The sequence below is a fragment of the Suillus discolor genome (assembly GCF_016758755.1).
Source record: "Suillus discolor strain FC423 chromosome Unknown F5147scaffold_28, whole genome shotgun sequence".
Lineage (NCBI taxonomy): Eukaryota > Fungi > Basidiomycota > Agaricomycetes > Boletales > Suillaceae > Suillus > Suillus discolor.
Window position 1 is genome coordinate 483,248 of NW_024541275.1, and position 21,225 is coordinate 504,472.

Sequence of the window (21,225 nt, forward strand, 5' to 3'; positions counted from 1 at the left end):
GATAGAGTGACCAAGATTCAACATCATCTTGGTCACTCTATCGTGTAATTATTTGCAGAAGATTGAATTACACGTTTTAGCATTCCCAAAGCACTCATCTTGGGTCTTTTGCATAGCCTCGCATCATAAATTATGTTCTCTCGTTTTACGTGTTTACTGGTTATATGTATATGTCCAGTACAATTTCTGCGTTCTTACAAATCGTACACTAATAACATGAGACATAATTAGTGACTGTGTTAGAATATTCATTGATTTCGTTGTATGCAATGCGTCCAGCGTGTCCACGAATATGTTGATAGAAATAAATGTTCCATAAAGCTATCTGTGCATTACTTATATTGACTATCACTTTTTACATTTATTTCCATAACCTGGAGGAGCGCTCGAATGTTCTGTCATAACTGATGATAGGATTCGAAGGGCAGGGGCATATGGGTCCTTGTCATCTGGATGAGTCACACATAGGAGATAGTGGATCACAGATATAATGGACTTGCTTTTGTTGTTATTCTGATTGAAAAAAAATATAATAATCAGTCCAGAAGAATGGTACACCAGTGAAGAACGACTTCACCCAAAGTTGGTTTAGTACAAAACGCACTGAATCTTCGTTCAATAATGCACGGCTTGACAGTTCAACAATCACATAATGAGCCTGATCATCCGGTAAGCATGACAGCAAAATGCTGAAGATAATTTTTCATTACCACTGGGGGTAGGACTAAGTTGCCGGAATGATTCGGAAGAACCTGATTGCACTGAGTGGCAATGTCCTCGATCCATAATTCAATCGACATAAATGACATCACCATTTTTCTCATGGTATGGGGCATGGATTCGCTGTGAAGCAGAGATGCGACGTGTAGAGCAATGGCTAGCCAGGACTCATGATCCGATTCCATAGTAGATTGTAGGAAATCAAATCTTTTAGGGTCCATAAGAAATGACTCAATCTAATTTATCATTTCAGTAAAATTGATGTATGAATACATTGTAGTACACACCTACCGATGACACAACAGGATGCTTCCCTGTCTGAGACTTGGCAAGGAGGTCTTCAATTGTATAATGGTTGAATGTTGATTTTTGGGACGTGGGAGTAGCCTTTCCCTTTATTGTGGGCCTCTTGGCAGCAAAAACGATTGGTCGACCAGGCTTGGACAACCCTTGGTGCTGATACGATCCAGCAAGTGAATTTGTGAGCTGAGCTTGCTTATCATCACGTAATCTGGATTTTAAGGGAGGCGATAGAGGGGGATCACTGGCTTTCTGCACCCGGTCAAGATCAATGTGTTCATCATGATCGTCGGAAGGATTGGCGACGTGTAGCAGGCTGGAGACATCCATATCACTGGAAATATGAGATACATGGTTCTCTGAAGTGCTTGAAGGTTCTATAAGAATGGCTGATATATGGAATTCATCACCGGAATAATGGCCGTGAAATTCTGGTGTCAAGTCATAATCATCATGACCCTTCAATGATGAATAAGTTCCATTTGTTATTTACATGTTCCATGATGATTAACTGACAGACATACCATATATTCGTCATTTGCGTATTCTTCAGGATGGGGTAAAATTGGATGATCGCACATACCACGCGCAGGGGCTGACGAAGGCGAATCATAAATGTACGAGGGATTGTTCATAGTGACCTGTGCCACATAGTTTGAGTTGTAAATGGTGAGATCATTTTGGAGATAAATGTTTGTTTGTACTCCATGATCCAGCATTGCATGGCTGCGAGGCGAGGGTGGGAATTTCTACTATAAAGTCGCATTGAATACCCACCGCCACCATAATATGTGCCGCATGATGCCTATCAATATCCCGCTCAACAGCATCAGTGATTTGCTTCCAAATCCCAAGAGACTGTCCATATTGAACAACACAGTCTTTGCCCTTGCAGGACGTTGTAGAGATACAACAATTGCTGAGCACTACACAAAGTAAGTAGCCAGCAATATAAAAAATGTTGTGGTCGTGCACAGCCTAATCTGCTATACTTGCAAGACAAGTGCATTCGACCTGAGGGGTTTGCTGTATGGTATTAGAATAATCAGTTATAACAAAAGGAAGATAGTCCGAAGTGCAGGAAACCAAGTCCGAAGGTATAATTACAAGTCCAATGTCAACAAAACATCGGGTCCGATGTTTTCGGGTTTCGGGTTAGTGGGTTTCGTCGGGTTTGCGTCGGGTTAGCGTCGGGAATGTAGCAAATGTCGGGGATAGCGAATGGTGGGTTACTGTCAGATGTTTTGGATAAAGAAAGGATGATATTGCGGAATCCAACTAAGAACTACGAATATCGGATGACCTCCTCCTACTTGGAGGTAGAAAGGTAAAGTAAATAGGTAGGAGGTATGCGGAATATATAGTATCTATGTAGAATGTCGGAGTGCTATAGGCGAAAGTAGTAGTGCTGATTTTCGGGTCCGATGTCCTATGTAATAAGACACGATGTACTGCGGACATGTAATAACGTGTTCTACAATGTTAGCGACGTGAAAATGAATAACTGCGCACCTAGTGGGGATAGATACGACAGGACAAGACATAGGGAGGACAAATGCACGGGAAAATATCGGGTCCGATGTGTGGGAAACGTCGGGTCCGTCGGATTAGCGTCAGGTTTAGCGGACAAACATTGGATTGAGTGGGTTAGTGTCGGATTGAGCGGATAAGAGTCGGATAACATTGGGAAGTGATTCATGTGCAATGGGCATTTGACATGCATCGGAAAATAGCTGAATACATGCTCAGCGCGAGCTCGAGTGCTACAACGTATAGAGCGCGTGCCCAGCAACAGTGAAGAATCTTGCCATGGCACCACATTCCACCAATAATTCCTGGCATGTGGCAATCATCTCTGCCATCCCAAATATCTCTAGAAATTCATCAGTACTTCGTGCTGTGAGGAGTATTCCATTGGACACAAGGTTTTCCAATGGTTCATCATGATCAAGCCCTTGTATTTCTCGGAATCGCATCGCAACATGACTGGGCAGCCATTTGCCCAAGCAACCTACAAGGATTTCTTGAGCATCATCCCCAAGATTATTCAGGGAAATCGTGCAACATTCGATATCAAATGGAAGTGGGAACATTGGGAATGGATTTGACTATGTGTAGGCTGATATCAATATATATGTTGCGATGTGGGAAGCACATACCATATTGATGTCATCAGCTACAGACACATTCTGAGTTGATGAATTGTCTGGAGCAGGTGAATTAATCACTGATGGGGTGCTGATAGGGCCTTCGGGTGTGTTGAAGGAATCATCAATCACATTGAGTAGATGCTGAATATCTTCTCCTCCTCTGGATCCCTGTAATGCCCCACAGAAATCATGCTCCTTGCATTTTTCCTTGTGATAGGCTATCCAATCCACTGGATATTATGCCGAGTGAGATAAAAAAGACTCATAAAACAATATATCACACACAAAAACCAGTATGTCTGGACACTGGCCATTCTTCAGGCCTTCAAAGGTAACTCCATGAGCTTTTTGCAAAGCTTGGCGACAATCATCATCGAGTCCATCTGCAGTGTGATCCAACCAGAGATAATAGTCCATTGCTGCAGATCTAAAGTCACCGTGTAGTGGATCTGGAGATCCCGCAGCATCCTCCAGAAATGAAATTTGTATGTCATGCAAATATTTTATGACAGAAAGATAGGTCTTTCGAAGGTGAGCAGCTGCCACATAGGATGTGTCCTACAGATATTCCACTACCTTCCTGTAAAGGCCAAACCTCTTGTTGAGTGCATACAATGGTAAGTGATAACGAGGAGCTATTAGGCATGATTTGTGTGGCTGTCTAGAAAGCTTAAATGAGCACTCTCCATCGACATCCTGGATGGTTCCTTTGGCTTTTAATAGCTTCTATGCGTCATTTAGGCTCCATTCAAAGAAGTGACAGGATGGATTCATGGGGGAATTATGTTAATGATTTGCCTAGACCAACGGACTTACATATATGTGCTTGCGTTGCAATCGGAACCGAGATTACATATAATTAACATGCCATGTTATAATTAACATGACTGACATTGTGTGTCGTCATGGATTCCAATATAAGGTTTCAGGAACTATTAACAAGTAATGACAAATTAAGATCTTGATCTGCTTGAATGGGGAGACACAGAATGAATGAAATGAGCCAAAAAATCGGAATAAATGTCCTGGCAAAAGGCTAGATCACCACGGTCATGCAAGTCAAGCAGTAAAATCGTTGAATCATTGAATCAGCCATTGGCAGCTCATCTAGCTGCATGGTGGCATGCCATCCATCAGGTAAGCATCCAAGGGCCCTGGCCTCCTCCATCAGCCCCTCAGCCTGTGTCAAGATCCATGCATTTCCAACCACTCCGCATGATGCCCCTCGTCGAATTGGCGAGGTTAAGAGTGACAGGAACTGCAGGTCAAAATTGACATCTTGATACATATATGGCAGGCCTGCCTTAACGTTTTTGTTCATCTGATGCCCAAGAGCTTGAATGCATTTTTCGTTGAACCATTGCTTACACTTCCTGCAAAATCACTGCAGGGTCATTGGCGAGGAGAATGCAGGTTCGCATTGATCGCATCCGCACTTCGTGGATAACTGAGAGTTCTTCATCCTATGATCAGCATAAGCGCACCCTAGGGCTGAGATATGGACTTACTGTGATGTTCACTCCGTCTATGTAAACAATATTTCTGGTCTTTGAGAAATTTATGTGAATCGTCCACCGATTATACAGTGTCTTCGATGGTATCTGTGGTTGCTCAATATCTCCTTCATTATAGGACAAGATGGTCGCATGGGCTACAGATAATTTATGAATGTTAATGCAATTGATAAACAATTTGAAAATAACGGTGCATATACCTTCCACACAATGCATATCGATAACTGAAACATGATCACTGAGAACAAGCTCGTATTCACCTATGCATGCGACAAGACTAATGGAAAATCGATCAAAATTATTTCAGCTAATCTGAATGCACGTGCGTACTCAACGTCCTCATCTTCTAAGTCAATCCTCCTATAATACCATCATATCTCAAGCCATACATCCTGCCATGGAGTATTTGGGTCAATGAGGTATGGTAGAATTGAAAATGTACCTCACCTGTATTTGACGACCACTCTTCAGGTAGATCTGAACCACTTTGCCATACCAATATGACATCGTTGGAAGACTCTCATCTTGCATGGGAACTGCATGTTCATCTGATGGAAAGATTGCAACACTGCATGAAATATATGAGCATCAGACAAACAATGGGAAGACAAATGATGCATACTCCTCCCCCACTCTAATTACCAATCGGCCATCATTGACATCATCAGATTCTTCCTGGTCGTTGTATACCCCTTAAATGAAAATAAATTCGAGTGAGTGTCAGTTTCAATGAGCGATTGAATGATGACCCATTGCCCGATTAAACATACATTCCAAAGAGGTGCATTTCCTCAATTTGTGAAGCTTAGGGTGATTATTGCGCATCGGAGTCAAATTTCGTCTTCCATCCATCTGATATGCACAGCTGGTAATCAATGGTCTGTGAGACATGATGATTATGGTGGAACAGGAACAACGTCGAGCATTTGAAAAAAAATGTACCATACAGTTATTACATATCCCATACCAATATGTCCAGATCTCCCAAATAGATCAATGAAAAATCATAGGGAGACACAAGGGTGGTCCTTACGGCATGATAGGACGTGTTACATCATGTAATGGATGAGATCTGACTATAGTTCATTAAATGTCGATTTAACACCCTATTGAACCGAAACTTTAATATAGTGAGCATACAGAGGCTATTATAGGGGATCAGCATGTTAATGGGGATTTTATGTATATGGATCAAGCGACTGACCACATGCTTCATTGAGTTCTTAGTGAAATGAACTGAAAGCTTAATACAATAAAAATACAGAGGCCATTAGATGAGAGGTTCAGTAGGTGAATGAGTATTGTGTGTATATGTATGGATTAAATGACCATCCATGTGTTTCATTGAGACCACGGTTTAAAATCTCTGCTTTCTATTCTACTAAACCAAAACCTTGAGATAGTGGAAGTTTTTTGAGGCAGTGCTAGTACAGGGTCAGTAATCAAATAAATCAGGATTTTGCACAGAGGAAGCGATCACCAAATGCTTCCATTGAGAATGTATTTTGTAAAGCAGAACGTGGACAGGCAGCATCGTAAGTGCATGTGTTATATCCCCACTTAAATGCACAGTTTATAATATATTTTACAGGTAATAAAATAGTTCCCTTGCTTCCAAATCATTCACCAGCTCCAGAGATCAAAAATAATAATGTACAACTTGCTACAGACCATGCAATCACATCAATAATTGCCCCATATCAACTATGGACCTATTATTATTAAGGACAAGCTCATATTCAGACGGATCATGAAAGATTTGTGGCGAGACAAGGGGGCTGTCCTTACAGCATACACAAATGTATCAGACTATTCCATTGAGTACATTGGACCCTATTTTATAAAATCTCCATTTAACATTCAATGAAAGCGAAACCTTAATAGAACCGAAAAATGTAAATAATATAATATTGCAGTAAAGGTACAGTGGCTGCATGGGGATTCCACATTGAATGAGAGATCACCTGGAACATTGTTCCATAGAGTTAATGGTGTGCTGCATTTTTGAATACAATGTGATATAAATATCGGGATGGTTTCCAGGGTGCGATACATCACTCATACAGAGGTTCACAGCGTCTGATGGATGAAGAAGATTCAGTCGACATTCTGCAGCAAATATTTGAGTTGAAGATCCTGGATTGGGACCCAAAAGGTTCAAGAATCTTGGACACTCATGGGAACACAACTGGGAGTTCTTCGAAGGATGTATCAAATACGAATAATACACCTGCAACATTTTCTGCAGCAATAGAAAACTGCCAAAATGTGAATTAGAGGATGGATGAGGTTGCAAGGCACAAGCCGAAGAGAGGTAGGCCAAAGAACCGAGTTGTTCAGCATTGTGAGTGCATGTGCTCAATCAATATTTATCCGTTCAATTGATCCTGTTATATAGGTAGCAAGCCAAGTATACACTTTCCAACAAGTCAATCAGCTCAGAATATCAAGAAGAAAAATAAACATCTCATTCGTGCCACAGCCAGCCCAATACCAGGACATTTCAAAGAAAAGCCTCATTTACTAAATATTGAAGGAACTAATCCAGGATTCACAACTATAATATGTGATGATCAAGAGCAGGGGGGAATCCTTCAGGATGAAGAGTGGGATGAAAATGATATCCTGCAGGAGATCTTGACATCTGGTATATTGGATTGGAACCCAGAGGTTTCATGGGCTGCAAATCATATCAAGGATGATGGATTAAATGGAGATGAAGAGGTAATTGAAATGTTGACAGGAATATATCATAAGGGCATCAATCAATTGAAGGATCATTCAAAGGAAAATCACCCTTGGTGTCCACATGGACGACCAGCAAAAAAAGCAAAAACACAATGTAAGTCACTACACTTAACTTCTACATGCAAAAAATGACCATTGAAAAAGGAAACAAAGTTAGGAAAACTTTCCCTGTGGACAAAATATCACCAGTACAGGATATGCAGAACGTTCATTTAGGGTACCTTATCCGGGCTACCAGCAACCCAGTTCATGACAATAAACAGGCAAAGACATATCTTGTGAACTGTGTGGGTGATATTGACATATTACACAGACAGATAAAATCACAATTGATGAACATGTCATGGGAGAAGAATTTGTCGATGCCAATTATGATGTCCTATCCATTGAGAAGGGTGCATTAGAAAAACATTTATCTTCTACTAAGCGACATCGAGGGCGTCCAAAAAGTGAGTTAGGCATGCCAGAGTAACCAGTCAGTGATGTTGTAATCCTTGTAAAAGGCAAATGTCATTTAAATTGAATTTACAGAGTCCACACATGACATGAATAATGAATCATCCTCGATTTTCCTTGAATTGGACAATGAAAACAATGAAAACATCCAATGCATGAGGTCCTGTAAGTATCAATTATCCTCCATCTGCTACCTTGACAAGGTATTAATGCTTTTGATTAGGGAGTTTGGCACAATCTACAGGAAGAGTTGTGGATGATGAATACAGGCCCTCTCCATCGCTATTAGCTACAGTACGGTCACCATCAGTTGAGGTTAAAACACATGCAATAGCTGAACTGACAGTTGAAGAAATCACCTGTGAGATTAGCACAATATTGATATAACAGGAAAAACTAATTCTTCCCAACCCCAGCTCGTATGATGGCCCAACCATTGTTTTGGACGTCTGTCTGGAACAACTGGAGTACCCTTGAGTTAGACCAATGGCTCGACGCCACAGTGGCTAATTTCTATTTGGCCCACATGTGGTATGAGGTGCATGATACATCATGCATGAGATATGTCAACATATATACAGCAAGGATGAACCCCATAACAGCTGAAGAAAAGGAGCTCTTCAAGAGGAATTATTTCCTGCCTCGTGAAGGAAGATGTCCAATGGTCCCTGTTGGATTCATAGTGCATCATTCTCAACATTTCTTTGTGGTCATATTTGACTATCAGAGACAGAGAGCTCGCATACTGGGTTGCCATATATCCGAAGATGCCATGAATGTTGATGGAGTGGATCCACATGACTGGGAAGATTGGGGTGGACCGGAATATTGGACGAGGATTGGAGACCTTCACGAATGGAGTCTAGGAGACGTTTCTGACGTCTCTGTCATCACAAAGGATTGGGTGCAGAATGGACTGGACTGTGGACCAATTGCATGCTCTGTCCTTGAGCAATGTCTCGCTTCAGGAATCAACGAGGGTGGCCACTTACCAGTGTTTGAAGTCCAATGCGGCCATTTGTTGCGCATAATTGCTGGTCATGTCAAGCTCAGCTGCAGCGACTATCTCATGCTTCTGGATAGCTCACAAGATGATTGGAGAGAGGAGGAGTTGCCAGATGAAGATCTCATCAACGACATCCAGAACGGAAGGCACCAGGCCAAATGCCTGCAGCTTTTGCGGAGACTAGGGGAGCTCAAAGTTGAACGCCCAACACCCAAGCCCAACGCCTAACACCCAACCTCGTGACCAAAAAAGAGTATACCTAGAATAAATTGTACAGGTGCCGAGATGTAGCCTGCGGAGTTTTCCGACACCTCTTCCTCCATTCATTTTTCGACCTACCTACGACATTGAGCTATGCATCCTTCAATCTCTTGCTCGTTATCCCATTCCTTGCTCCCACCTAGCACTCCCTCTTAATACTTTGAACTGTTACTGCTTCATATTCCAATAATATTATTGTAATTGTTAGAATAAAACACTATCTTGATTGCGCTGCACAAGAGTTAGAGCACAACCAAATTTGTAAGCAGGTTTCCAGCCCACCCAGCGGCTCCACCTGCTTGCGTCCCTCCCTGAGCTAATGCTCGGACCAGCCCAACACAAACAGGTCGTGCCTCCGACTCTTACTGAGCCAGATGAAGCTGGAAGTAAATACAAAGTAAACACTATGAATAAGCAAATCTTATCGATAAGCATCATCGTCACTGAAGGTGATCAATACACTACAGCCATGGTTTGTACAAGTCTGAGGCAAAGAAGCGGAACAATAGGAGCTCGCTGCCGTGCGGGGTGATGATGTAATGTTAGGGTTCAGTTAGGGTTTACTTTGTATTTACTTCTATTTATTCTAGGTATACTCTTTTTTGGTCACAAGGTTGGGCATTGGGCTTGGGCATTGGGCATTCAACTTTGAGCTCCCCTACTGACTGTTCTCAGTGCGACCTGCCAAATGTGTCAACATTCCATAATCATGCTGAATGGAGAACAGCAATCAAACTCCGGTGAGGATGGGGATGGAGGCACAGTGGATGATAATGGTGTGGAAGATGAGTGCAATGATGATGAAGATCCACTAGGAATGGCCTTACCACCTGGGAGAAAGAAAACCCTCGCAAACCTTTTACAAGCAAATAGCCAACTGACTGGATCTCGGGATCGCAAAGCTATATTACCTCGTTCTATTGGGACGCACCTTCAACTCGAGCCAGAGATTCCACCTGATGTCAATGGTAAATCACAACAATCCAAGTCTGCCTTTGCAACTCATAGGGAGGTGAGAAATTGGAATCTGGTAAGCAACAGGCGATTTCCACGTCCGATTGCTCCACGCCCCTTAGTGGCATACACTGGGAGGAGGAGGCTTCAGGATGACCGCAAATTTGACGACTATGAAGATGGACCTATGATTGAGATGTTGTCAACTTCAAGGGATATCTCTCAGACGATGACAGTTCAAGCTGGAGGATTGAAGATCTCCACAGCTTGGGTAGACTGGGTTGATCATGGGTACCGCATCACCCCAGGTTCATTCCACATATTCTATCAATGCGATCCTATAGTCACTATGGACCACGTCATGCCTATCGGTACAACCAACTCCTATGATTCTGCAAATCAGGTTCCAGATCACGTCACAGGTGCATATAGCCTTGCCAGGCAAGGGTCAGCTCAAGTAGGAGGCCAGGACATGGAGATCACAGACGTGGAAATCATGTCTGCCTCTGAACTCATTGACTCTGCGCAACACGATCCACCACTGTAGGTTCGGACACAACTCCTTTGTCTGTGGCCGCACAAGCCTTCATGATGATCATGGTCCTGCCCTGTATGTCGACCTCGAACAGGATGCAGTACAATTTTCAGAACATGATATAGAGATATTGGTGGATATAGACAGCATAATTTGGACCACAAAAGTGTTCTGATGCAAGGGGTCTGTTGGGATATATCTCACTCCGCCATTCCAAACAAAACCTGGCATATTCAAGCACAATCACACATATGTCAACATCCTCATTCCTCAATCAGAAGAAGATGCGAGGGCACCTGGTGGGAGAACAGAATGGTTGTCCAAGAGATTTCTGATGTCTGCAATTCCTTACACCTGTATTGGGCGCATATCATCTGCTTCCTCGACACTCAATCTTTATATCGCATTTCCAAGGATGATCCATAAAAATCCAGTGAATGGTTGAAGAATCACGCTGATGCCCAAAGATGTCTTGGACATTTTCTGGGATAGAGTTCTGCTTCCATCCATAGGAAATTCCACAAATGTCAGCTGGGTACCTTACATAAAGCACACATTGGAGGAGGCATGATACAAGGCATGAGGTCCAAATGGAGGAAAGGGTCGATGGGGATCTCCAAAGGCCATTTCTCTGTCAGATGATGACTTCAGGGACGTTCAAGGATGCATGGAAGATTATATATATGATGGAGAGGGTGAACTCAGCATGTTTGGATCATTCTTCTTCATCCTCGAGGGCAAGGGAATAAAGCTACTCACAAAGGATGGCCAGAGGGGGCGATTTTCAGGACCAGAGGAGGCATTGTGTCGCAATTTATCTGACCTTGATTGGACGTATATGATGGACCGGAAGCATGGAGAGCTGCTTGTAGATGTGGGGATCTCATTCACACTGCACTCTACCAATATTCCAGTTGTAGGAGTATGGAGATTAGATGCATTGGAAGCATCATTTGGTGCAGGAGGATACAAGAGAGGGGAGATACATTATCACAACACACTCCCAAGATATGGGGCATTGCAGGCCGAAATGCAGCAGGAGAGATCCCAGCAGACCCACATCACATTCAGGAGCACTTACAACCTATACTATGAGTCGATCAGGACGAACAGCAACCAAGGTAACTTTGCTTCAGACAGCGATGCCTACAAGCTCTCTCCATCATATATGGCTGAATGTTGTGAAATTTCAAAGCTTCTGGATGGTTGCAAGGACAAGACATATGGTGTCAGGGACGAGTATAGGGTCAGTGGACATGCAGCAAGAATAATACTGGACAATATAGACATCAAGGTCAGTGATATACGCTTCATTCGTAATTTATTTGTTGATTGAGTGACTTGGGCGATGATTCCTATGTAGGCTAAGGAATATTTGCGATCTAGCAAGTATCATTATCGGTTTCCTGCCTGCGAATGAATTTTTTTATTAGTTTTGTCCTCTGCATTTGTGTGTCCACCGAACCTATTGACGACATAACCTGATGGAACACTATTGTTCCGACCAACCATTAAATACCGAACCTCCTCACATTCCAAATGATGTTTGGGGATCCTATTTATGTTCATAATGTCCCTCAATCCGTTTATTAGGTTGGTCTGTGTGAAGCAGTGATGCTAATCTGTATAGTTATGTTAGTCAATGTTGCAACATCAAATGGATCAGATGGACTGACTGTGATTGGGCTCATGTAATTTGGTCTTCTCCTCAGCCAGTTCCCAAAGCAATATGGATGCACGCCTAAGACTATCCCATAAATAGACTCTCACTGGTGCCAGGATGATTCAAGGATTGTGGATCCTGTGATAATCAAGGAATGTTGCAAAATGCTGGTGACAGTCAACACAGAATATAAGAACCCAAAGTGTTGGATGACTAAGAAGTCTGTTCACCAATGATGGCACATTGACTCCTGGGTGGAACAAGCTACCCCACAATGAAGGGTGAGTCAACTGTGGGAAGCATTCCATTTCAAGGTGCTGAAGCATGTCTGCATCGTCAATCTTAAGACAAGTCAGTTTAGTGAAGATGGTAACATTGGATATTGAAGTGGAAGTGAGAGGGACTTCTATTTGCAGAGACAGTACCATCAGGGGAAGATAGTTCAGTACTTGTAGTAGAGGTGCTATGTCGTCATCATCATCATTGTTGTTGGACTGTAGGGTAAGATTATTGATTCCTGTGCAGAGTGACAAGATCTCCATGATTGTTGTTCTCTGGATATCTCCCAAGAGGGACAAGGCTTTGATTGACATCTTGGAAAACTCCTGGTGCATTTTCCGATGGCGCAGGCATTGAAGGAAGGAAGAAGCATTATCCTCATCTGGAAGCACTACCTTCTCATAAAGCTGTTTTTGGAACCTGAAATAGTATGATCATCGCCATCAGTGCAATAAATGTTGTTAATATGATTGATCATGTGCAGTGTCATCGAATACTAACCACCTCATGCTCCTTCATTGATACAAAATCCAAGATGCTGCACTTCCTCTGGTCCAAGTCGCCATGGTTAATATTTGTATCAAAATCTCAAGTGGAACTCTCATCATTGATAATATATGAAAGGAGTGCTGTTGCATGCCATCCTGATCGTTCAATTTGATTGACACACAAGAACAAACAAAATAATCTGGATCCAGATGAGAGTTATTCAAAATGGTGCACCAACCTTACTTGTGAAGAACTACACTCCACAATACTCCAATTTAGACCCATGATGAGGTCAAAGATGTTGTCATTTCTGTACTTTTCTCATTATGCCATGAGATACAATGACAGACGTGTTTGGGACCATGTGGAGTCCATATGTCTTTTTGTGGACTGTCTTTGTGTCATTATCCAGCTGGTAACCCACATGATACCTGGTCCTAAACACTCAAATTTCTGAACAGCAGCACCCTGAGTCCAGAATTTTTTTTAACCAATATCTTGAAGATCTCGGTCACCTAATTTCAGAAGAAAAATAGTTTGGTGCTGTGTGCATACATTTACCGTCACTGCTATCTCACTGATACATATATCGGTCAGGCCGCAATATAGATGGGTTTTATGGTACATGCATCATGAACTACTTATTCTTTCTGGCAGGCATCTGCTGGAACTCTAGACATAAACCATCGATTTTATTATATGGTGACACAAAGAGTCTAAGGAGACGCAATTTGTGAATATTTCTTGTTTTTTTTTTCAGGAGAACTTAATCAAATATTCGTGTACTGTTCCTCAAACATTTGTGTCAAGACAATCATCTAGGCTGTTGTTGACGTAATCTTATGTTGTTCATACCTATCTAAAATGTAACTGACAAGCCTTTTCATCCTTCGTTGGCTCATGCATGTTAAAACATGGGATGTTTTGAGTGTGCTGTGTCTACTGGAAGTGTGAGACCAAGCTCATCTGAAGGAGTTCAATTTGTGAGCACTGCTTCAAGTTGCATTTGCAGTATTTATCCTGATGATTACTCGGGTGTGCTCAAATGTCTGGTGAAGAATACCGTCGGGTCAGTCGTGGATGGTACTTTGCATTGACTGTACACGTTGTGTACTCGTGAGACTGCTTGACTGCTTTCATTCCACACTATATCTACAACTTTTGTTTCACACTATTCCATGCATCAAATTCATATTGTGTATTAGTTTACACAATGTGATATGAAGCGATCTCGCATGATATAAACTGCTCATGAGGAATGCATGGCGGTGTTGCATCCTGTAGAAATAACTTGAAGGTCTGTTTCATGACGATACATCATGGTGACTCTTTTGCCATTGTGTATTCTTGCACTGTCTTAATTTCAGTCAGCAATATCGCAGCCCTTTGTTTCACTTCATGAGCATCACGATAATTCACAGCACTTCATATTTCTGGACCTAACCAATTGACTAGTCTTTTCTATCTTTGGCGCCTTTCCAGGCGCAGACACCTAGCTTAGTGAGTGTCGCATAGATGACTGCATCTCACAGCCAAGTATTGGCCTTGTCATCATCCCAATGACTGGAGATGTGGATCCAGGGCATATCAAAGACAAGTGGCCATTGAGGTGATGTCCCAATGTGATGTCAACACAATAAAAATTATTGTTCCAAAGGCAGGAGAATAGGTGTGATAATGGGCCTGTCAAAGACAAGTTGCCATTGAGGTGATGTCCCAGCACAATATCAACCCAGCAAAAATCACTGCATGAAGCAGACAGCAGGAGAAGAGAAGCATCCGGAGATGTGGTAGTGGGGCCTGTCAAAGACAAGTTACCATTGAGGCGATGTCCCAGAGCCACGTCAACTCAGCAAAAATCACCCCATGATGATACACAGACGGTGAAAGAGGAAAGGCATCCAGAGACATGGTAATCTGTTAGGGCCTGTCAAAGACAAGTCACCATTGAAGCAATGTCCCAGAGCCACATCAACTCAGCAAAAGGCATTGTGCCATGAGTAGGAGAACAGATGTGATAATAGGGCATGTCAAAGATAAGTTGCCATTGAGGGGGTGTCCCAAAGTCACATTAACTCAGTAAAAATCCTCGTGTGATGCACAGATGGTAGGAGAGGAGGCATGATGAAGCAAAAACTATCCCTGGAAGTTGAAAACATGATTGAGATAGTAAAGAGCAAAAGTTTTCAACAAGCAGTCATGTGACCTTCCCATGGCCCCATTCAGTGACTGTCCTACAAGCAGTGTGTGAATGTATGACAAATCTTACCCTATCGGGAAGTTTCACAAATCGTCTGACATATTGCCCAACAAGACTCCACTGTGGTTAGGGAACTGCACAGGTACGGGTCAGGATTTTGTGACCAATGCAAACACCTGTACCCGTGATGTACCCATCACAGTCACAGTGTAGTGCTTACACTTGACACTCACTCTTGTATATCTATGCTTGATTGTGAGTGTTATACTACTTGTCTATACTTATTTTTGTTCACTCATACCTATTCCAGCTGATTCTCTGTCTGCATAAGGTACATTCGCGGCGCACGCATGTAGAGTTGACTCTGGATGGGGAGTTGGTAGCATTAGGTATGGATGAAGTAGACTTTCGAGTGGGGATCTCTTTCTCTCAGCTGCAAAGGTGGGTGTATTATGTGTTTTTGTGCTATTTCATCATGCTAACTGATCATTTTTAGTACCTTATGATTACCCATGTGCATACCACCACTTGCACCCTCTCATTCTTCCCATCTCATCCCTCCTTCCACTCCTTCCACTGTTCTGGTGCATTCCAGTGTCCTCCACATATGTTTGAGTCACGTTAGCATTCACTGACGTGCGCCGAGCATGTGTGCTAGGCACTGGTCTTCATAGTGACCTGCATGCCACTCATTTCATACATTGCACATGTAGACTCGACTCTGGATGGGGGACTAATAGGTTTGTTGGACAAGGTATGTGTTTTTTTGTGACATCATGCACATGGCTCACTTGAACTTATCTGCACTTGCCCATGCCTCCACTCCTCCTCTGGTGCCATCCACATATGTTCAAGCCACATCAGCATTCACTGACGTGTGCGGACATATGTGCTAAGCACTGGTGGCTGACCTGCAGGCTTATCCCTCACAGGTAATGCCTCGGGTCCATTCCTTTGATACCCGCAAGAAAACCCGCACCTATACCCATACCCGCACCACGGGTACAGGTACGGGTCCAGCTGCGCACACCCGGGGGTATACTCGTGCAGTTCCCTAGCTGTGTCTGTGAGTGATGCTGTCTCTGATGGTAGGACTTTACACTGTAAAGCATCAGCTGCAATGTAATCCTGGCATTTAATGACCATAATACAAAGGCTCATGAGTGAACGTCGATAGAAAGCTGCGAAGGCCATATATCATTGGGTGAGGCATTTAGAGACAATGTATGCTTATGGATTCTTCTTGATATATGCGGGACAGTGATTGTGATTCTCCTCATCGTCTTTAGCACATCAGAGTAGGTGTGAGTTTGATTAGTCAGAAAATCAGCTTTCTTGCAGTCCATATACCGTACCCTCTCTGAATGATGCATCATGGCGAGGTTGAAGAATGAAACACCTGTTGCAAGGCCTTCTACAGGAGTGTAAGCCGCATGAACCTGGCCAGGGGGTTGAATCCTGCATGAGTGTTAGAATACAAAATCTTAATATGTAACATAGAGCATGCATACACAAAATCTCCAGGAGCCAAATAAACCACTTCTGCATCCCACAAATCGTGCACCTCCTTCTTGTTGTTGGGATAATCCCCAAGCTTCATCATAGCACTCGCATATGCTATGTGGCCACCCCTCTGTGATTTAAGATGAAAAAAATCCACATTTTTGCACCTGACTTGATGTGAATGTATGTTGCGACACCATTGGCATCATGATGAGCAAATGAAACATATCCAGCATGATGCAGAAGCACCCAGAAGTGGGAGGTAAAGTTGTCCAGATGTACTCCTTGGTAAATGGGGCACTGTTGGGTTGTTTGACTCCAGCCAAACTATCATCCATGATCCAGATTTATGAAACAGGTCTACATGATATTGAGTCAACCTGATTGTCAGAACTGCTCACCTCAAGGGCTCTGGGAGACCTCCATGTACATATGGCAGGTCCAGAACACATTGAATTTTTGTTGGGTCATTCATACCATCGACAAGAGATGATATTGTGCCCGCCTGGTGAGGATGTGTGGAATCCGCAATACACGCTTCAGCATCTGTTAGGATACATCAAATGATATTCACTGTAATCTTCCTGCAACACTCACCATGAATGGATACAGGCATATTTGGACTTATGCCAAACTTGTGGTCAAGCTATTTCGTCATTATCTCAGTTGGAGCATTTTTTCTATTTCCATGGACGACCACGGGTTTGTTGTCACACAGAGAAAATTCAATTATTTCCACAATATTGTCACATTCCATGTCAACAGCTGATAGGTGCAGGACATGATTTGATGACGGAGTGGACTCCTGTAAAGATGCGAAGAACCTCACTACTTCAACATCACTGTACTCACAGATATTGACACCTTTCTTCAGTATAGTAGGCAGGATGGTTATCCTTCCATCCTGCCATTGAACGGTACCTGACTGTGCGGATACCTTCTATCCAACCACACCTATAGTCTGTTACGACAAACGGTCGTGTGCGACTAGGATAATCTAACAGCGACAACCACGACAGTGGTACCGAGTGCTGAGAGTCGTCGGCCTTTACAGACAAGCAAAGGTTGCGTACTCGAACGTAGCTCGTGGTGGTTAACGAGGGGTTACGCTGAGATGATAGCAGGGTTTACAGACAGTGAGAGGCATCACTGAAGGTACGAGTCGATGTCGAGCAGGTAGCTTTAGCGGGACAAGGAGTTCAAGGTTAAACCTAGTAAGATTAAAGTAAGGAACGTCTACTTTAATCTTCGACCTTATATAAGGCTACTCTATCGTGTCTAAGCTCAGCTCGAAGCTGGGTTCTAATCTGCTTATCTACATGAGTCAGAGATAGCGTCCATGAGGCGGGCGTCTATCATAGATAGGATCCATGAGGCATCCTTCTATCAGTACACGAGGCAGCATGAGGCTTGCCTTCTATCTTGATAACATAAATAGGTCTTCTAGACCTATGTCGTCATGTCATGTCACGTGCGGTCCAGACCGCTTATCTAAGCTGGCAGTTGCCGCTTATCGTCTCTCATCATCTGTCGTCTATAGAGCTGGTGAGGCTCCGGTATCGTCTATCGTCTATAGCCGTGCGGTTGGCAGAGGGCTGTCTGCTGGTGGGGGACTCATGTCATGTTACTGTAACAGTCAAGTCTTTGTCTTCATTGTCTGTGCAGTCCATCTGCACATCTATAGATGCAATAAAACAAGAATCAGTATCTGGAGCATCTTCATGTCCATCACTGTCTCCATCGGATTCATCACTGTCCATCTGCACAAGTTTTGATGCAGGATTCCAACATTGGAGTGTTGAGGAAATGAAATTTGTGTCAGTTTCTTCATGTCCATCAGTGTACATCTCCATATCTGTTGATGGACCATCCTGTTGTGGCATTGTGGCATCCTGCACATGTGAATCATGGTCTGCTCATTTCCTAGCATGTTCTTGCTGTTTTCTGATTTGGTCCTTCTCCCTTATTTTGATTCTTTTCTCTTCAGGTAGGGATTGGAGCCATTTTTGCCGTCTGACTGTCGTGGATTGGGCACTGGCACCTGACTCTGTGGCATTAATGCTATCCTCCTTAATAGATGACACACGTGGAGCCATCTGCTCATAAGCTCCAAAATTCAATAAGTGTATGTGAATCAAACATATTTGATACTTTACTGTATATAACTCTTGTCTATTACATTTTCAGACTAGTCCCCAAGTCCCCGATTGATGTGGTTTAGGTTTAAGGGCGGTTTGGGTAAGTTGATTTGTCATGTGGTCCGTGGCATGCCAAATCGAGCCAATATCACATGACTGCCTGTGTAACACTTACCGATGTGTTAGTTATAGTTGAACCATTCAGGTGGTTTATAATTGCCTGAGCTTATGTGAGCATAATTCATCTTATTAGATTAAGAAAGTGTGTTAGGATTCAGAATGGTGTAAGGGTAAAACCACTTGGGGCTAATTTGCTGGTTTCGACTGGAAGAACTGGCAAAACCAGTTGTTTTGCTGCCAACACGGTGGTCACGCACACTGAGTCTCCCTACTATATTGAAAGCTCAAATACTTGTCTTTCAGTGATGCCTACATTCGATCACCATTTGCTTGATATCAAGACACTTGTTTACAACACTATCTGAGTGACTCAGACTGCCGTAATTTCATCTCAAAAGAGAAACCATGGGTGTCATGATAAACATCACAACCTCATTATCGATGGCATTGCCTTTCTTACTGCCAACCTTCACCGGACCATACCATGTACTGGACAAACCACAGCGATAATTGCAAGTAAAACATGATGCACATCCCTGCATACACTTCTCCGCACCATGCATACTGACCTATGTTATAGCCACAAGGGCCATGGGAATCTCTATTCGTGCTTTTGAACGAGATGAAGAATGACATGCTATGAACCATATATCCGAGAGAAATTTGGACCCAGAAATACTGATACTCAGTGATGAAGCTGTAAAAGATTCGTTGATTTGGAGCCGATGTTTGAAAGTTGGAACAAGGTATTCTGCATTTACAGCTTATGATATATTGAAGTGCACTGTCTCTTCTTAAAACTTCTTCAACCTTTCTCAACTTAATCTCCTTGGCTTTTATCTTGCAAATTGTTTTCTCTTGAGTGTATGGTGCGTGCATCGAGATTTAAAAGCAAGCACTGAGGTATTTCGGGTTTCAGTGATTCATAAAGTGAGGTAAGCAAATATAAAGACTAGTATCTGTCTCAGCCTTATTTTCCAGTCACTCAAGTATTTATGGGGTGACACCTTGCACATTTCTGAGGCATACTTTAACTGATTTTCCGCATGATTTTGCAATCAGCTGGAATAGAATAACCACATACCATGCCCAGTCAAAAGTGGATGCGACGGGAGAAGAGAAAAACTTGTATTATGTGGCATCATGGCTGGCCAGCCCAGCATACCACAACTAATAGAAGAGAAATTGTCCTTCTTTCCATGCCAAGTCTCTCCAAGGAGACTAGAGCCGCTGTGAATGTTCCATTGGAAGTGACAGATCTGAATTTTGTCCTCCACCACTTGAAGGTTCAGCCTGGCATACTGCGAATATTCAATATGCTCGCACTTGCGCACCACTGTACATGAATGACCTTCATGCAAGATGCTATACTGTCTTCCACCACCAGAAATGATCAAGTCCTCAGCTTCTCATGTTTCAACAAAATAACTAGGCACTGAAATGCAAAGCAACTGCATAGCACTGATTTAAAATCAGAAAGTGAGTCGATAATTGTACATTCCAATCTTTATTTCATGTAGCTCAGGACTGAATTATGTCCTGTACTCAGGGATCATGTCTATTCTGCTGAACTTTGGACAGAAGTCATGGAACATTGGAGCTAATTCTCATAGAAGAGAGAAGGAAACGGTGTCAGTTAGAGGCGACTCTATATAGCCAGTCTATCGAAGGCTTGGAGCAATTACGATCATGTAAGATTCTTTGAATTTGGGATGCAGATGCATAGTATGAATATCTTACTATGTAGCATCAGCACACATTGAGACCTTCCAGCCATGCATGAGGTCGTGGTTCCCTCACAGATGTTAAGGACAGCTGCTGTACCTTTGGCACATACACCTGTGCCCTATACACCTTTGGCCTGTTTGATAGCTGGCAAGAGAATTGGTCAATGATGAACAAGTAAATCATCCCAGCTGCTGGTTCTTCAATTGAAAGATCTTCACCCCTGGCCGGCCCTATCCCTCCAATAGCGCAGGAACAAAAACAGAAACCCGCCATTTGAAACATCAGTACTTTAATAGTCTGATTGGCCCTATTTATCATCTACCTATAGTGCACAAACCCACATGAGTCACCACCAGCATCAAAGAAGCATTTTACAAGGCATTCCAAGCAGAACTGACACATCAGGCGAGAATGATGGTCAAATTGATCTGTGATATGCGTGACAACGCTTATCTGCGCAT

At 42.8% G+C, this 21,225-nt stretch overlaps 8 protein-coding genes across 8 annotated transcripts; 3 read left to right on the plus strand and 5 right to left on the minus strand.

Annotated features, from left to right (window-relative positions):
- Positions 1-348: 348 nt before the first annotated feature.
- F5147DRAFT_652979 (uncharacterized protein) lies at positions 349-1,655 on the minus strand (the record flags this gene model as incomplete). The annotated part of the gene is made up of 6 exons (XM_041433733.1): positions 349-513; positions 605-658; positions 711-956; positions 1,012-1,479; positions 1,545-1,567; positions 1,604-1,655. 6 exons carry the CDS (start codon positions 1,653-1,655, stop codon positions 349-351), a joined length of 1,008 nt encoding a protein of 335 aa, XP_041292781.1.
- Positions 1,656-2,783: 1,128 nt separating this feature from the next.
- On the minus strand, positions 2,784-3,587 carry F5147DRAFT_773847 (uncharacterized protein; the record flags this gene model as incomplete). The annotated part of the gene is made up of 3 exons (XM_041441527.1): positions 2,784-3,128; positions 3,180-3,400; positions 3,452-3,587. The coding sequence occupies 3 exons, from the start codon at positions 3,585-3,587 to the stop codon at positions 2,784-2,786; spliced, it is 702 nt and encodes a 233-aa protein (XP_041292782.1).
- A 947-nt stretch (positions 3,588-4,534) lies between these two features.
- Positions 4,535-5,575, minus strand: F5147DRAFT_652980 (uncharacterized protein; the record flags this gene model as incomplete). The annotated part of the gene is made up of 7 exons (XM_041433734.1): positions 4,535-4,633; positions 4,679-4,821; positions 4,885-4,922; positions 4,945-4,961; positions 5,132-5,252; positions 5,307-5,376; positions 5,455-5,575. The coding sequence occupies 7 exons, from the start codon at positions 5,573-5,575 to the stop codon at positions 4,535-4,537; spliced, it is 609 nt and encodes a 202-aa protein (XP_041292783.1).
- Positions 5,576-6,964: 1,389 nt separating this feature from the next.
- On the plus strand, positions 6,965-9,122 carry F5147DRAFT_773848 (uncharacterized protein; the record flags this gene model as incomplete). Its single annotated transcript, XM_041441528.1, has 6 exons — positions 6,965-7,028; positions 7,083-7,408; positions 7,746-7,881; positions 7,964-8,053; positions 8,112-8,249; positions 8,305-9,122. The coding sequence occupies 6 exons, from the start codon at positions 6,965-6,967 to the stop codon at positions 9,120-9,122; spliced, it is 1,572 nt and encodes a 523-aa protein (XP_041292784.1).
- A 742-nt stretch (positions 9,123-9,864) lies between these two features.
- F5147DRAFT_773849 (uncharacterized protein) lies at positions 9,865-10,656 on the plus strand (the record flags this gene model as incomplete). The annotated part of the gene is made up of 1 exon (XM_041441529.1): positions 9,865-10,656. One exon carries the CDS (start codon positions 9,865-9,867, stop codon positions 10,654-10,656), a length of 792 nt encoding a protein of 263 aa, XP_041292785.1.
- Positions 10,657-11,350: 694 nt separating this feature from the next.
- Positions 11,351-12,064, plus strand: F5147DRAFT_652983 (uncharacterized protein; the record flags this gene model as incomplete). The annotated part of the gene is made up of 2 exons (XM_041433735.1): positions 11,351-11,938; positions 12,008-12,064. The coding sequence occupies 2 exons, from the start codon at positions 11,351-11,353 to the stop codon at positions 12,062-12,064; spliced, it is 645 nt and encodes a 214-aa protein (XP_041292786.1).
- Positions 12,065-12,429: 365 nt separating this feature from the next.
- F5147DRAFT_652984 (uncharacterized protein) lies at positions 12,430-13,360 on the minus strand (the record flags this gene model as incomplete). The annotated part of the gene is made up of 2 exons (XM_041433736.1): positions 12,430-13,006; positions 13,314-13,360. 2 exons carry the CDS (start codon positions 13,358-13,360, stop codon positions 12,430-12,432), a joined length of 624 nt encoding a protein of 207 aa, XP_041292787.1.
- A 2,467-nt stretch (positions 13,361-15,827) lies between these two features.
- F5147DRAFT_652985 (uncharacterized protein) lies at positions 15,828-17,394 on the minus strand (the record flags this gene model as incomplete). The annotated part of the gene is made up of 10 exons (XM_041433737.1): positions 15,828-15,874; positions 15,912-15,953; positions 16,067-16,105; positions 16,187-16,254; positions 16,306-16,376; positions 16,631-16,733; positions 16,787-16,908; positions 16,946-17,105; positions 17,180-17,324; positions 17,376-17,394. The coding sequence occupies 10 exons, from the start codon at positions 17,392-17,394 to the stop codon at positions 15,828-15,830; spliced, it is 816 nt and encodes a 271-aa protein (XP_041292788.1).
- Between the last annotated feature and the right edge of the window lie 3,831 nt (positions 17,395-21,225).